Source organism: Colossoma macropomum, unplaced genomic scaffold (assembly GCF_904425465.1).
Source record: "Colossoma macropomum unplaced genomic scaffold, Colossoma_macropomum, whole genome shotgun sequence".
Lineage (NCBI taxonomy): Eukaryota > Metazoa > Chordata > Actinopteri > Characiformes > Serrasalmidae > Colossoma > Colossoma macropomum.
Genome location: NW_023494807.1, coordinates 4,035,788 through 4,052,831, shown reverse-complemented (window position 1 = coordinate 4,052,831; position 17,044 = coordinate 4,035,788). Strand labels below are relative to the sequence as shown.

General features: G+C 39.9%; 1 protein-coding gene across 1 annotated transcript; it reads right to left on the bottom strand.

The window, feature by feature from the left end:
* Window positions 1–4,698: 4,698 nt before the first annotated feature.
* Window positions 4,699–15,337, bottom strand: urod (uroporphyrinogen decarboxylase). Its single transcript, XM_036556669.1, has 10 exons — window positions 15,156–15,337; window positions 12,821–12,933; window positions 11,210–11,289; window positions 11,041–11,103; window positions 9,817–10,014; window positions 8,502–8,663; window positions 6,915–7,052; window positions 5,917–6,017; window positions 5,706–5,772; window positions 4,699–5,200 (listed from the first exon to the last, which is right to left on the bottom strand). The coding sequence occupies exons 1-10, from the start codon at window positions 15,176–15,178 to the stop codon at window positions 5,036–5,038; spliced, it is 1,110 nt and encodes a 369-aa protein (XP_036412562.1). The 5' UTR covers window positions 15,179–15,337; the 3' UTR covers window positions 4,699–5,035.
* Between the last annotated feature and the right edge of the window lie 1,707 nt (window positions 15,338–17,044).

Below are 17,044 nucleotides of genomic sequence, written 5' to 3'. Positions count from 1 at the left end.
CCCACATCTTCCCTAAACACACAGTTTATTTTCTCCTTCAGTCGCTGCTTGGCAACTGTTCCAATGTCCTCCATGACCTCAGTTAGGCTTTCAGCGTTTTTTTTACATTGAGCCAGCGTTCCTGCGAATGCACTTTTTGAAGCAACAGATATACAAAAGCTGTGCCTGAGGGATCTGTTAAAGTGAGGCCTGAGACGTCCACAGAGTAGATGCCCATTTTCAAAGGCAAACACAAATAAAAATGTCAGTACCACTTTTTTATATATGTCCGATGCAGATTTAAACTGAGAAAATTTTCAATGACAAAGTAGAGATAACGCTTTAAAAAAAAATTCTGTGGCCCTCTTAGTGGCCCCTTGCCACCCCAAGGGGGTCACAGCCTCCAGTTTGAGAACCACCGCTGAAGATGATGTGTTAAGAAAACATATTTTGACAGTGGGGAGGCCAGAAGGTTTGTACATGACAGTACAAGGTTAAATAAATTAATGTCTGTTACAATAAAACATCTGAAATGTATTTTACAAGATTCAGATGTCTGTGTTAAATCTATAGGGTGATTTAAAAAGATTCACCCGATTTCAAAATGATTGATTTCACTTGTAAATCGTCACAGATCAATGCAGTAAACTGTAAATGAGCAGAACGTTTATTATGTAATTGTACAAGGTCTCAATATGAACCTCCTCCAGCTGTACGGACAACATCAACACCATAGTCAAATTCATCCCATACTGGATTGAGCATGTCGGGTGTCGCTGCACTCACGGCTCTTTCAGTGCGATTTCGGAGATCGTCCAGTGTTGTTGGAAGTGGTGGCACATACCCCACAAAAAATCAGAGAGCTGGTGATGCTGGTGACCTTTTTCTTGGAGCTGTTGGCACCAACAACGAACGCTCTGAGCTGTTGGAGGTTCACTGCCATACTGACAGTCAGAAACTCTATGACCCCCCTCTTTCAATTAGTATGTGATTGGTTCCTAGACGCCTCACGTTGTAAAAAATGGCGCTTTGAAATCGGATAAATCTTTTTGAATCACCCTTTATAACAAACATGTTTATGTGAATTGCTGTTAGCTTAGTGCTAACATACAATTATCCCATAGGGGTGCTGGTGAAACGAAGTAAGTCTTTACATTTCCAAGCTAAAGACGTAGCACAGTCACTGTTCACCACTGGACTTCAGGATACAGAATTAAGGTATCTGTAATGCACGTTATGTTTTTAACAAGTGGCTATTCAGAATACACTTACTAAATTAAATATATGAAATATATGAATGAAACATATGAAAACTATGCTTTAAAAACAGCCTGTTTGAATTACATGAAGAAAAATGACAACGAAGAACAGCGAGGAACTGTGTGAATAAGGTAAATATTAAGACAGCAGTGTTTCTTTGTGCCGTACCTCAATGTCCAAATGTGTTAATGTATAATGGAATACACACATTTAGGGTAGTCTATTCAGAACTCAGCAAGCACTACTTTTTCAGCATTTTGTGACTCTGCACTCAACTCGGCTTTGGTCAAAATACCTGAATTTGGAGTTCATCATTTCATGTGATGTTTTGTAGGCGTGTGAAAAGTCTCACATTAAGGACAGATTGGAGGTCATTGTTTTGTACACACTAAAAAAATCTTTTTTTTGATCTATATAGCACCAAAAAGAGTTCTTCTACTGTTGCAAGCTTGACATCGTATACATAGAAGAACCCTTTTTGGTGCTTTACAGAACCCTTTTCAAAAAGGTTCTATATAAAACAACATACATCACAATTTCCATCAATCTAAAGAACACTTTCACGATGCAAAGAACCCTTTAATCATGCAAAGTATTCTTTGAGTGTCCATGTTTCTCCACAGAACCATGTTGTTTACTCAAGGACCCTTGGAGAACCATCTTTTTTAAGAGTGTAGCTGAGCTTTGATTAGCTACAACATAGTCCTGCCTTGCATTTGTTTTGGCCCAGATCTGGCTCACACACTGTAAAGTAAGTAGAACTAATAGATGTGGCCCAAATCTGGCCCAACTACATTGCCAGAATTGGTCCGCAAATATAGGCACAAGGACAAACCTTATGATGTTGTTCAGGATCTGACCTTATTCTGGCCCATATGCCTAATGTGTGCCTGGTAGTGAACAAACACCTGAGTAGAATCGGCCCAGAACTCTCTGCTGTCTAACAGTTAAGCGGCAACTCTTAAGAGAACTACAGTTTCTCATTAGGTTGAATGGAATTTGTAAAGCTTAGCAGTAATCGCTATGAAAGAATGCACTGGATCCTGGAGAGGTCAGTCCTCAGCTTTTGCAGACCGGTGGAAATCAGGGATCCAAAAAAAACAAACTGGTACAAATCTACATGCAAATCCTGCCCATGATTGAAATGTGTTGGGGATCGCAGATGCCATTAATTTGACTAAAACCTTGTTTTTGAGGATCAGCGCGGCCCTCAAAAACATCTCGTTGGAGTCACGTGATGTGTTGTGGAATTCTGTTGCCACCACCTCCAAAACAAAAACAACTGGATTTTGAGGATTTGCCTTGGCTGGGTGCTTACCCGCCTTCGGACGTAGCGGCCGCTGGGATTATTTTATCTATCAGGCATGTAGCCCTCTGTATACAACTGTGGGAAGGCCTGTAATCAAAACAATTCCTGCCATTCTTCTTTAAGCCATGGCGAATATATTTCGGCTTTTCATTCCCGCAAATGGTTCATTAAACCCGAAGACAACTCAATGACCTTTGATAGATTACTTGGTTATGTACTACAAAGCCTTCAAGCGTTCTCATTAGGTTGGTTTAGCTCAGACAGGCTGCAAATGAATCCATTTTTATTTGGCCAAATATAAAAACATTCATACATACAAACACACTGGTGTTAAAAGGGATCGCTACCCAGTAGCATATTAGCATTTCTGTTCAGTCTGTGTCTTTGACAGGTCCCTATGGTCCTGTTTCAATACTGCTTTTTACATGCTGTCGGCAACTTCACCTCAAGTACATAATGAAGCTGTATCTGTCAAGTATTTTTAAGTATTTAAGTATTTTTCTACATAAATCCCAGTTTGAACATGGCAAACTGATTGCTGACGTTTTGAAATATTAAATATTGTTATTACTATGGTTAATAAACAGGGAAATGCATCAAATCACAATTTTCGGCCCATCTAACAAACTCTACTTGAGCGAATGAAGTAATAGAACGTCTCCTAAAGGGTCCATATCCTACATTTCTCTGAGGCCTGTTGTGAAGGTTGTGTGGCTTTATACACCAAATGTACACAAAGCTTTATGTAACAACCATTTAGAACTGATTTTAAGATTCTTCTACTGTTTTTTTAAATGGTCGAGCTCCACAGTACCTCAGTGATATGGTTATTAGGTACGTCCCTTCAAGAGTCCTCAGATCAGCCCACAGGAACATGCTGGCTGTACCAGCCATTCAGCATAGAAGTGGTACGGCGGCCTTCTCCCATTGGGGCGGCCCTAATCTTTAGAACTCCCTTACTCATGTCCAAAGGGCTCTGGAAGATCTTGGCATATTCAAGGGGAAGGTTGAGACTAGCTTTGTTTAGATTAGCTTTTATTAACATGTTATTCACTTTACAGCATTTTAAAATGTTTTTATTTTATTCTTGGTTTCATTGCTTTTATTGTTTTTTTTCTGTTTTACTTCTCTTAATTGTTTATATTTGCAATTTTAATTTATTTCTGTCTTTTGTAAAGAACTTTGTGAAACGTTGTTTGAAACAATGTATAAATAAAGCTTATTATTATCATTATTATTATTATTATTATTGTGGCATATTGTTACTATATTATTATTAGTTTTCTATTATTCTTCTTCTCTTTTATTCTTATTTTTCTGCCGGATTTTTGCCACGCAACTCGTCCTGCAGTTTTTGAGACTGTTCCAACTCCGCATGGTCTGATTGTGCGATTCGGGCTTGTATACAGCTTTTTGATCGATTTTCATGTAGCAATGGAATTTTGCGAACTTTTTTTTCCCCCATAGTAATGAATGGAGTGCAACACACACACACACACACACAGACACACACACACACACACACACTCTTTTAAGGTGGCAGGAGGTTTTAGGTAGCAGTGTATTTAAGATGGCACTGGATTTAAGGTAGCAAATTTAAGGTTGCAGGAGATTTAAGGTGATTGTGGCTTTAAGGCAGCAATGATTTAAGGTAGCAGTAAGGTTAAGGTAACAGTTGACTTAGGCAACCATAGCAACCACCTAGGAACATAAGATTGACATATGTAAATGAGCTCTGTTCTGACTGGTTTCTCTGTATTACATCATATTCAAAAGGCAGTCCAGACTGAATCACAGCTTATTCTTTCAGTGTGAATAGGTGGAGCTAAACTGCTGCAGTTGGAACATATGGATATATGTAAATGCGCTGGTTTTTGTGACATCACAAAAACAGTAAATTCAAAAACGTGCTTGCGTTTTTACAGCTTGGTTTCCATATATAACCCATACGCATTACGGAGCGAATGTTTTTAAACTTTAACCTTGTTTACGTACTACAAACTTTCAACAAATCAAGGATAATTTAGTTTTCCATGATATGGGCCATTTAGAATGGCACTGAGGACTCCCCTACTGGGAAATGGCCAAGTAGATGAGGGCATGATATTGAAATAGGTGGTCTGTTTCAGTCATGAATGCAGAGCCCACTATTAAAAGGATACGTCTTTATTTGGCTAAATACAAAAACATCCACATATATCAATACACTAGTGCTCAAAGGGGTCATCTGATCATAAATGCTAACATCTATCCACTTTCCTCTGTGTTCGCATTTCTGATCGGTCTGTGCCTTTAACAGGTCCCTCTGTTTCAGTCGTGATTGCAGTGCAGACAGCCAGAAGACGGCTCAGTACGGCTAACAGTTTCACATTCTGCCTAAAAGTGATTGCTAAGCATCTAAGGCTGTATGATTAGACCACGTGTACAGTCACATGCTCTGGTGGTGCTGTTTCTTCTGGCTGGACTGTTCTGACGGACGGTAACGGCTTAGTTGCGGTTGAGGAGCTGGCGAGAGTGTGTGTGGACGGCCTCCACGAAGGCACCCACGCTCTCCGGGTCCATGTCGGGGTACACACCGTGGCCCAGGTTAGCGATGTAGCCTCTGGTGCCAAAACCTTCCACCATCGTCTTCACTATCTCGGAAATGCGCTCCTGAACCAGAAAAATAGAAAAGAAATAGAGGTTAAAGCAACAGTCTGGCAAAAACGGAGGCTGCTACTGTTTTTGGCTATGCAGCGTACTTTCGTCCATGTTTTTAAATGTTTACTAGATTTTTTTGCTGCCAAACTACTCATTTAACAGTGTGAAACCCCATGTCTCCTTGAATAATCAGCTACTGCTCTTCTTCTCATGTGAAACAACAGATATCAGCCTTATTGTAATGCATTATTTAAAGACAGACAATCCGTTCAAGCCCAAGATAATATACTAGGAAGAATCTCTATGCAAAATGGGAGCAGTAAACAACAAACACAGCTGTTAATGGACAGCAGCTGCTCTTTTAGAGATATTCTTTTCCCCCATTTGACAGTCGACGTTACCTACTGCCCAGCGCCCCTAGCCACATTTCATATTCTGGCTGTTAAAAACACACAGCCTGTGGTCTGAGTGGACAATAATTATCAGAAATAACCTCTCATCCAGTCCATATTCTCACCTTAGTGGCATAAAGTGCACAGGGGTCCATATTGCCCTGCAGACTGACCTTCCCTCCGGTCCGCTCCCTGTAAAACAAGCACAAATAGCTCATTCATAAAACGTTACACAACAGTTAGGGAACCTGTTGTGAAAGATTTAAATAGAACTAGTCAAATAAAGCACTGTTTTCTGATGCACCATAATGCATCACTTGAATACAGCTGACTCACCGTGCTGAGCGCGGGTCAATAGTCCAGTCCAGACCCACTACCTCATAATGGGACTGGGAGAGTTCCTCCAGACCGTAATGACCATCCTTCGCAAATACAATCTGAAAACAGAGGAACAAGAAGTAAAGTTGAGTTGGTATTGCAACTGTTACCCAATACTGACACCTAGTGGTTTGTATAACCAAGTGCAGTATGTTTTCTTTCAAGGCCTACATACACCTAGCAAAGTTTGCCACAGGTTGGAAAGAAATATCGATGATGTCTTAAAAAAACAAATAATAAAAACAAAGGGCACTCAGTAATCAAGACATGGCACTCAGTAATCCAAACACAATGTAATTTCAATCTGTTTTGTAGCTTCTGTGCTACAGGCCAGGACAATGCAGTGTACTCGGACTGAAAAGAAACCCAATGGCAATGCTTCAAAGGCGATAATCTTTGTGATGGGAAAGAGAACCGATTTCATTTTAAACAGCTCGGTTAAAAAGCATTAAATAATCTGTTCACGTAAAAATTTTATTCCTTTTTACTGTTAAAAGCTGAGGCACATTAATAAGCAATTATGTTATGGTAGAGAAAATTCTCTACTGTGTTTGCTTGGGGTTCCCACAGTGCAATATACCATCTGCAGAAAATTCTTTGCATTTTCCATACAGTTTAAATAGCCTGATGGCTCAGAGGAGCTGAATAATTCTGAAAATATTTAACGGCTTCCCACAGGCATCTATACCTGATTTCCAGTGTGCCTCCGCTATAGCAATGAAAACCTGTTTTTAATGTGAACACATGTAAAACGCGTGCATGTGGCTATGGAGCTCACTCACTCGGTCATGTTTAGCAAACTGAAATTCCTCCACAAGGGGGAGCTGGTAGCATGCAAGCTATTTTTGTGTGAGTCATTTAAAAAGAGGAAACAGGTCTGAACCCAAACCAGCAGGCCTGGGAATATCGCCAGTGGCGGTCTGGTAAGTTCAGCCTATGCTTTTTTCCATACTCACCATAGGCACGTTGTCCAGTCCGGACTCTTTCAGCTTGTCTTTAACCCTGCGTGCAATGTCCCGCAGGTATGGCAGAGAGAACTCCTTAAACTCTGCTGGGCCCAGACAGCCAGTGTGGGATTCAAACACCTGCAGAGCCTAAAAACGCAAACAGTACTAATTTATTCTCACGTATACGGGTCCTCACAATATTTAGAATGTTTATAGTGATCTGCCATGAGTGTTTGTTATTGTTTATTAGCCTGGATTACCAATGATTGTAATATACAGTATTAACCTTTATCTGATACTGAGAAAAAAAAATACAGTGAAAAATAAATCACTTCCTATTTAGCTGGCCTAAAAAGGCATGCTGTTTTACTTGGCATTATCAACTAATGTTAAAGTTCAGGGGTCGACAATCCAAATGTTAAGAAGAGCCATTTTGTCCTTAAAAAATAAAAACAAACCACTTTGGGAGTCACAATATTCTATATCCATTTTACCATCTTGACTGTATGTCTCAGTATGTGCTGATGTGCTAGTATAGGATAAAAATATAATATAAACAAAATCATAGACTTACATTGCTCTGCTTTAAGCTTTACCTCAGCTATAGCTGCTTTTCTCACATCTCTGGCAGGAAACTTTTCCGCAAAAGTAGAACAGTTTTCTTGTAAAATATCTCTCGACATTCGACTTTTTACGAGGCTGAAGTCGCTTCTCTTTCGCCAGCTTCTTGTTCGAATTTTCCTGTTTCACCTTAAACGCTGCCTGAGGCGCCAGAATGTAACCGCTGCACCATTTAAGGTGGAACAGGAAAATTCGTACAAGAAGCTGCTGACCAAGAAGACGACTTCAGCCTTGTGGCTTTTTAGTGTTTGACAGCTTCTTGATGCAGATTAAACGTATCAGGAAACCAGCTGGATTGATTATAAATGCAAATAAGTCAATTCGTCTCCAAATTATCGGTGTTCATCTTAAATCTTACTCTTTGCCGCTTCGTTAGCTACTAGCTAGGCGAGACTGTTGTCTGCGTTGCTATGTGAACAGCAGTCTGAGCGCCAACCTTCAGGGTTAAAGGGTGAATTAGCAGTTCTACATTAACTCCAGAGTTTAAGACCATTTATTGTTAAAACTGTGTTGAACGATCAGCAGAGCTTTATTTTACTGCAAAGGAGGATTATTTTATTTTTACCTACTAATCTAATTCAGCTGTGGAGCCACAACAGGGCAGTAACAGAGCCGCACTGTACCGACCCCTGTTAATGCTAATGAATGTTAATGAGTGTTTTCTAGATAATACTAAAGCTTCAGGATCGAGGTTGTTAAGAACATAAAGGGCCGTGTTACCTTATTACGGCAAATCCAACTGAACTTTTGAGTTCGTTTTTATCTGAATTATTATATTTTAGTTCAAATGTCTGTTCAGTTTAATAACAATGTCCTTTAATTCATGTTTGACCAGATAAACCAGGCCTGACGAGCATGTGTGCTTGTACTTGCTGAGCGCTGAATTAAAATGATGGCAATTTAAACAGAAAGCTTCAACAGGTATAGTAGAAGGATGAACTCACAGCATTTGGAGTCCCTCTCTCAGTCTCTCACCTGTGCTCCAGCTTTCACCTGGCCCAGCAGATACTCCACAATGACATCAGTGAGTTGTCTCAGAAGCTTATGGCTGGCCTCTGGATGTCGGTATAACCAGCGTTTCGCCTTCGAGTGGGTGGTGGAGCCTCCACCCTCAATCATATAGGACATCAGAGTCCACTGCATATTGACAAAAACACAGAGATCGGTCTCATCAGTCTCACATTCTTACTGAAGTTTGTACAGGGTGGGTTTACATGGACATTATTCAGCAAACCCACATATTTAGTATTTAGCATTTCATTTTTTATGGGCCAATCAGAACTAAGATAACATTACTGACCCATGAAAAAGAAGCAAAGCTCTATGAGTAGTGAAGCTCGTTTCATATTCACATATTCAGATTTTGTTCTACGGTAGCTTTGAAATGGTGGGTGAAAAAAACTGCGTATATGTAAATAATCATTGTGAACAACCATGACAACCAGCTTCCACTTACTTTTCGTCTGAAACTGATGCAGAAAATGTTCAACATCACAAATTACATCACAAGTAGCAATTACCGGGGTCCAAGCACTACATGCCATTACGGCACCAGGATAATAAACACTGGATGGCGTTTTTAGAATGGCCTTGATTTGTAATTGATGTGGAGTAGTTCAAAGGAATGTGTCTGCTAAATTTTGTACACATTGGCCTTCTTACCATGGTATGGTAAGCGACAAAGCTTTGACAAAAAAAGTCTAAATACCTAGAAAATCATACAACTTTTGATCATGGTTTGTATTTTATAGCTATTGAGCTCAGTGAATGAAATAGTTCTAGCAATTACTTGTGTATTTTAATCTCAGAATGCACGAGAATTCTTATGTTAAAAGGAGCACAATTTTCTGGACCCTGCTAGACGGCATTATTTTTTCTGAACTTGTCACCTTTTCCACTGAGTTTCCCTGACTGGGTATAGTATAGTATGTAACAAATCTACTTGCTTTCTTATTTTTAACGTCAATTAATTGTTTAAAAAAAATCTACTATCTACTATGTGATGAAACCTATAGAATAAGCTGTCTCATGAGCGGCACAACCGTCTAAGTTTTAGATGCAAGTTCGATCTCCAGTGACGCCGCAGCTATCTGTGGCCAGGAGTCCGTGAGAGCATAACTGGCCTCCATGTCTGTCTGGTTGGTCCTGTAATAGCAAATTTGGCTAAAGAATTGACAATAACTGGATCATTTCTTAGATACTCTCAACTCAGGGTGGTGCTAGCCAGCATGGGTGTCTATTAACTGACAAAACAGAACTGGCTGGGCTAATTTAGTCCTGGTCCACTCACGGGTGCTCCAGTGAAGCCGATGAGCGGAACCTTTCCCTCTAGTTTGTGTCGGGTCAGGGTGATGGCCTTGAAGACGTAGCCGAGCTCAGCATCTACGTCCACTTTGGGCCGAAGCCTCTGCAGATCATCAGGCTCCTTCAGGGGCTCTGGGAATACAGGGCCTTTTCCTGGAGACATCTGGACATCCATACCCAGCGCCTGAGGACAGGGACACGTACACGGGGACACGCACACGGGGACACGCACCCGGGGACACGCACCCGGGGACACGCACACAAGTGGTGGTAAACACATCAAGTTAGGGATTCAGAAGGGAAGAAAAATAAACTAATATGAAATGTGAGTTTACACTTAAATGTATTTTTTACATAAATCTGACCTCACAACAATTTGACAATTCTTCAGGACGTAAATCACTGCATTGTGCAACTTTTTAAAACATTTTTTTGACAAAAAATAAATAAATAAATAAATAAATAAACTGAATACCAAATGTACATCCAAAAATTTGTGATGCAAGAACTGAAAATTCCTGCCCGAAACCAAAATTCAAAACCCACCTGGCTGAAAAATATATATATTTTTTGTTGTTTTATTCATGCTTTTGAAAAAACATACTAAACATAAAAACTACAGGGTGAGATAGAGAAAATAATCTTTTATTGTTGGTATAATTTGCAGTCAGTAGGCCTAAACTGAGCTGACAGTAAATAAAAACAGTTTATATAAGTATGTAGGTGACAGTATGTGCTAAGAATTGCAACATCCCCAGAAAAATACAATGTTTAGTTATCAAAGTGTACGAATTTCGGTTATTTTTTAGTTATATTTTGCACTCTGGATATCGTTTGTGACTTTTTTACCATTTCAGAAACTGAGGCTACAGACGGCAGCAGCGACTTTCCTGTCTGCCGACGTTGTTTAGCTGTATTCTGCATATCGAGCGAGATGTGTTATCAAGGGGTATCAAATCTGTAGTAAAGACGTCGTGTCATCATTGCTCTTCACGACTGGCATTAATAAAGGTCATAAATCACTTGAGATCACAATTTCAGTCCCTAATTTTTACAGTTCAATAATTTGGCCTAATAAGGAATTTTCTTATTGAATTTATGTCCATAATAATTTGTTCTAACATTGCAGAATCAATGTCGTTGAATCACCACCTTCAGATCGATGCATCAGGCCATGTTTACATCATTACAATACAATGATGCTTCTTACCTGTGGTACAACCAGGATGTCCGAGAAGATGATCGATGCATCAAAAGGGAAACGTCTCAGTGGCTATGGAAAAAGATCAACTTGCCTGTCAGCGCTACAAATCCGAGCAGCCGTATTGGTAAAATCGTCAGTATATACAGAACTAATGAAAGTGTCAGGAGCTACTAACCTGTAGTGTCAGCTCACAGCAGGCTTCAGGGGAGCGGCACGTCTCGAAGAAATCCTTCCCTGCTCTGGATTCCCTGAACTCTGTGTATAAAAAAGCACCACACACTGAAACAACAGCGGTATGGGCTGTGCTGTATATTGATAACGCAACACAAACAACATTTAAAGGGGAGTTCCACCACATTTTCAAAATTTCTGCACAACTCAACAAATATGAAGTAAACAAAGTCATTCAGAGTGGTTCAATGTGAAATTCTTCATTCTACAGAAGAGTGTAGAGCCAGAACTGCTCACAGCAGTGGTGACGGGAGCCAGGGGCCAGATTCACGAAAGTGTCTTAAAAAAGAAAATCTTCTCAAATTCGTTTTAAACTTCATTCTTAAGAAAAAAGTTAGGAAAACTGTTATTCTTCAAATAACTTCTTAAGAATTCTCTTTTTTCCTTTCCTTTTCTTTTTTCCTTAAGAATAATTTTAAGAACGAGTGGTGTTCTTGAAAATATCATGTTCTTAAATGTTTTCTTAACCTTATGATAGCCTTACGCTTGTCTGAGGCTGTAAGAGTTGACAAGATTTGATCTAGATCAATTAACACTGACGCTGCCACTGCTACTGTTGCCCATCCTCGTCTCTTGCTTTCCGCCGTCACCCTACAATTACCATATTTCCTAAAGAAGATCCAGGATTTTCCTGTTGGCTATTTTTTCCACCAATAGCTCTTGTTTGCTAAAACTTTTTGAATTCTTGGTTTTATGTTTTTTCCATTTTGCTGTCTTCTAAACAAATTAAACTAAATAACAGAAAACACGGTTAAGACAAATTCAAAATATATCTGTTTATGCTAAGCTGTACGATGCAACACAGCCTAATAAGAAAACAATGAAAAATTGCACAGACCACATTTTTAGTTTTATTTTTTCAATGTGTAAAATTCAGCAAATAAACAGTAATTGTGTATTAAAATGTGTGGAAGTGTGAACTTTTTTACTCTTCAACAAAACGTCATTTGACCAGGGGTACCCAAACTTATGCACACAAATGCATTTGATTAGTAGCTAAGTAAGCACAAAAAAAGGAAAAACAAGGCTTGTTTTTTGTGGTATGTATCACAGTGCTGGACTTTTTTTGTATGTTATTCTTTCCCTTACAGTCCACTTATAATCTATGAGTGGTTTTATGCACCAAAAATGGTCATAATTCAGTTCCACTACCTCTATTTAACCCTTAGAATTAAACAGGCTGTCTTGGTTATTGTGTCCTTAAAACAATGCACAATGACACTCCTTTGAACTTCAGTGTGAATGGGCGGAGCTAAACTACTTTAGGCTGAATAAATCAATATAAGAACATGAGCTGTTTCTAGTGACATCACAAAAACAGAGTCTTTATTTTAAAAAAAGCAATTTTCCATGATACAGGCCCTTTTGTGTGGGGTCATTTTCTTGTCTGGCCATCATTTTTGGACGTTAATGACCACTGCTGCTGACGAATATCCTATGACCAAGATCGTTTTATCATCCAGCAGTAATCACACCATATCGGGAAGCTGCTTCCAACACCCAGCCCTAATCAGTGGTGCGTCAGTGGAGTTAGGCTGAGCACAGACACAGTTACCTGGCAGGTAGCGTCCGGCTTGTCTCATACACCACACTGGAACATGTTCGACCTCCTCGCCGCGGGCAGCTCGTAAGAATGTGTCATTCTTGAGCTCTGGAAAGTCCTTCGGGCTGCAGAGACAAGAGGCGTTACTGGGGATGTGCACACTAAACGCCATTTACTACAATTACAATACAGCCTGACTCAGCAGCCTAACTACCAGCAGTGCAGGTGGGGCAGTTGCACTGGGACCCACAGAGCAGGGAGGCCCGTTGTTCCCAGACCCCATAACATCTTTACTGGACCACTTATATTGTTAATTGTAAGTATTTCAACCTCGAGACACAGAAACAGTGTATGGTGGGGCCTATTCATTTCTTTTTCACTGCAGCCAATCAGATCCTAGTTATGCACTACAGGTTATCTGTTATCTTCCCAGCTCAGACGCCCCTTCCCTCTCCGTCTAATAATCAAGACCAGCATTCTCTTCCAGAGAAGACCTGGACAGAGAAGATAAGCCCCTCGGCCAGCAGAGAAATAACGGTCTACTTCATGACATGATAAGGCGACATTTACTACAGAAAGCACTGAAAATGTTCCAAACTCTAGATCACAGACCTGAAACAGGCCTTATTCTGGAGAACCCAAACACAAAATATGATCCCCTGTTAATATCTGTCAGTATGTGTATTGTGATGTTATACTTTTGCCCACCCTTAATTTAAGCTCCTTTACTTACTTAGCTACTTTAAAGAGGAACTACAGCGATTCTTCAAAACTCCTGTCTAATTAAATGGATAACATGTCTAGACAACACTATAGAGTCAGAACTGTTCACAGTGGTGGTGATAGAAACCAGATTTCCACCTCTAAAAGCTCCCTCACAGAAAGTTTCTATATAAAATGGTTATAAATACTCAGCCTGATGTCTGAGACACTGTTTAACAGTAGTTTTGTGATAAAGTTTTGGTCAAAAATGTATTTTAATTTAATCCATTCATGGTGGACAGGTACATGAAGAGTGTTCTAAGGGAAAATAGCCCCCAAAGAAAACTTAATTTTTCAGATTGATTAATATTTTACCACCATCAACGGCTACATCTGCTCTGTAGACATCAGGACTCCTGGTTCTTATCATCACCACTGTAAAGAAATCTGCGTATGTAAGTTTCTTTGCACATGAACCAATTCACATAAAACCAAATCTGAATGACTTTGTCTGTATTTCAACTACTCGATTATAACATATTGAAATTTAGTGCAAATTTATAGAAATTTTGAAAAATCGGTGGAATTCCCCTTTAAGGTGAAGCCATGTCTGATATAGCTGTCCAACTGCGCACATACAGCTTATATAATCTCCATAGAAAAGCACTGGCAATATAATGGGACACTGGAGCAGCTGCACGAGGCCATCCAGTACCTTTGGGATGAGGTGAAGTGATCCAGAACGAATCATCTAACGCCAGCACCTGACTTCACTAATGCTCAATCAAACCCTCACAGCAATGTTCAACATCTAGCGTAAAGCCTATATAGAAGAGTAGAGGCTGTTACTGCAGCGAAGGAGGACAAACCTCTATTATTACCCTTCATTTCAGTTTTCAGAACTTTGGATGAGCACATTATAGCATAATATATATATATATATATATATATATATATATATCACACACACACACACATTCTAATGTTGTTATAACATGTATATAATAAGTCTGGGTACTACTTTGTTTTACACGCCCTGTTTGTACCCCTCCGCCACAAATTTCTTTAAAAATCTAAATAAAAATGAAAATAATAAATTCGTTTTTTGGCCAGAACCTGATCTTAAAGTCATCAGGCAGCGCATCCATAACCGGTTCCCACCATAACCTTCTGTGAGGAAGCTTTTAGAGGAATTAAACTCTGGCCGTCTGGTTCCTATCAGCACCACTGTGAGCTATTCTGACTAAGTTATTAAAGAACTCCACAGCATTTTCACACCAAACCAACTGACTTCTGACATTTTAGCCACTTAATTATGCAAAAATGAATGACCTTTTGAACAGTTTGAGCTGGAACTGTTGTAATTCTGCGTTGTTTTATGGAAAAGTACTTTCACTTCAGTCATAATTTCACTGAAGTAAGTTAACTATGCTGGAGTTCAGGCTGCTCCGTTACGAAACACCTCGTCCAGACCACCAACACCAAACTTCCTCGTCGGGAAGGAAAACCAGTCTTTCATAACAACAGACGTTCATGTGGCTAAAATGTCAGGTTAGACGGTCAAATCTGTCTGAATGACCACAGTAAGGTTGGTGTTGGAGCCGTCAGGCAGGTTTACCGGATCATTCAGACTGAAGTAACTCACACAATGAGGTCGTCCTTCTCCATAGCGGCTCTGCAGTCGACAGGTCGGAGATGAGAGGCCAGTGCGGACCTGCAGGTGTGTGTCGGTCAGTGCGTGTTGAGCTCCACTGATTAACACACACACACACACTCCAGTCAGCCCTCCTTGGTGTGTTGCTGCGCTTTGGCACGTCCCCCTGCACAGAACTGCATCCCAAGGACCCTTTCGTGCCTTTTGTAACCGCCTGATCAAAAATTTAGCATGGCTAGCAAGCTAACATACAGGCCTATGGCTCCAGTTGCGCACAAATTACATTTTTTTTGCCTTTATTATGTAAAATAATACGTAAGTTACACATCCTCTACACACTTTTTATTACTTTTATTTAATTGCTTTTTATTGGGGAAAAAAATAAACATTAAATGTGGAATGTACCAGTTGTGGCACATTTCATGTCTCGTTTTAGTTTATTTTTATGTGAATTTTGAGGGGAAATGTACGAAGCCCTGATAATGACACCCTGTATAAATAAAAACAATGCGCCACGCCTTATTAACGACCTAGTAAGGCATGGGAATGAGATCACGGCTTACTAAGTCATGGCCAAGCATTAGGATCTCGTTCCCATGCGTTAATAAGGCGTGGCCACGACTTAATTATCTCATTCCCATGCCTTACTAAGTCGTGGCAACGCATTATTTTTATTTATACAGGATGCCACCAGCAGGGCTCCGTAGAAATGCCGCGTTTCAGTTTGTTCTCTGTAGAGGATGTTATTCTCAATTAAAAATCTACAAAATGTTCAAACTTTTGCATACAAAGCACTTCATGCTGGTCTAAGTTGGTCTGTTAAGCTCTTCTGAGGGATGATCAAACCAATAACCTCCTCAGTAGTGCACATGTTTGTGAGTGATAAGTTTAGCACTGAACTCCTGCTCAGGAGATTTTCCCGAAAACTCATCCAGTGACAGTGAGAAACAGTGTGAACTGAGTCAAAATTACAGCAGCAGTCTTATCAATATGTATTCTAAATATATTCTGAATACATTACTTTTACATTACTTTTAGGACAGTGTATTCAGTATTCAGCCATGATTACTTCTTTTAATATTTTGCCCAACTCTGTATGACATCACTGAGACCATCATAGCAGCACAGACTTTACCGTAAATAATCAAAAACACTCCCAGAAAAACCCACAACTCAAGCACTTTCCCTACGGAGCCCCGAGGGGACGGAGGTAAAAAAAAAAAATAATTCGAGCGAACGTTTTGTAGTTCGTACGCACGTTTTCTCTTATTCGTAGTCACGTTTTCTTAAATCTTCCCGTTTTCTTTTAATCGTGCGCACGTTTTCTTTACTTCGTGGGTTCGTTTTTTTATTCGTGATCACGATTTTCTAATTCGTCCTCTCGTTTTCTCTTAACCGTGGTCATGTTTTATTTTTAACTGAACGCTCTTTGTTTGTGTTTTGATAACAGCTCCCTGAGACCGTCTGACGGGTTTTGACGTGTTAGAGTGATGAGATGATGATCAGAGATGCTCATCAGGTCTGATTCTGATTTGGGGGGTTATGAGGAAACTGCAGCTCCTCTTTTTATCAGCCTTACACTGGTTGCCAGTAAAATTTCGGATTGATTATAAAATTCTCTTGCTGACTTATAAAGCACTAAACGGACTCGCCCCGCTGTACCTGAGTGAACTTCTCTCTCACTATGAACCATCCCGCCTACTTAGATCACAAGGTGCTGGCTTACTATTAGTACCCAGAATTAATAAAGTTACGTCAGGGGGGAGAGCTTTCTCATACAAAGCCCCCCAGCTTTGGAATAGTCTTCCTGTTAATGTTCGGGACTCAGACACAGCCTCAGTGTTTAAGTCTAGGCTAAAAACCTACTTGTATATTCAAGC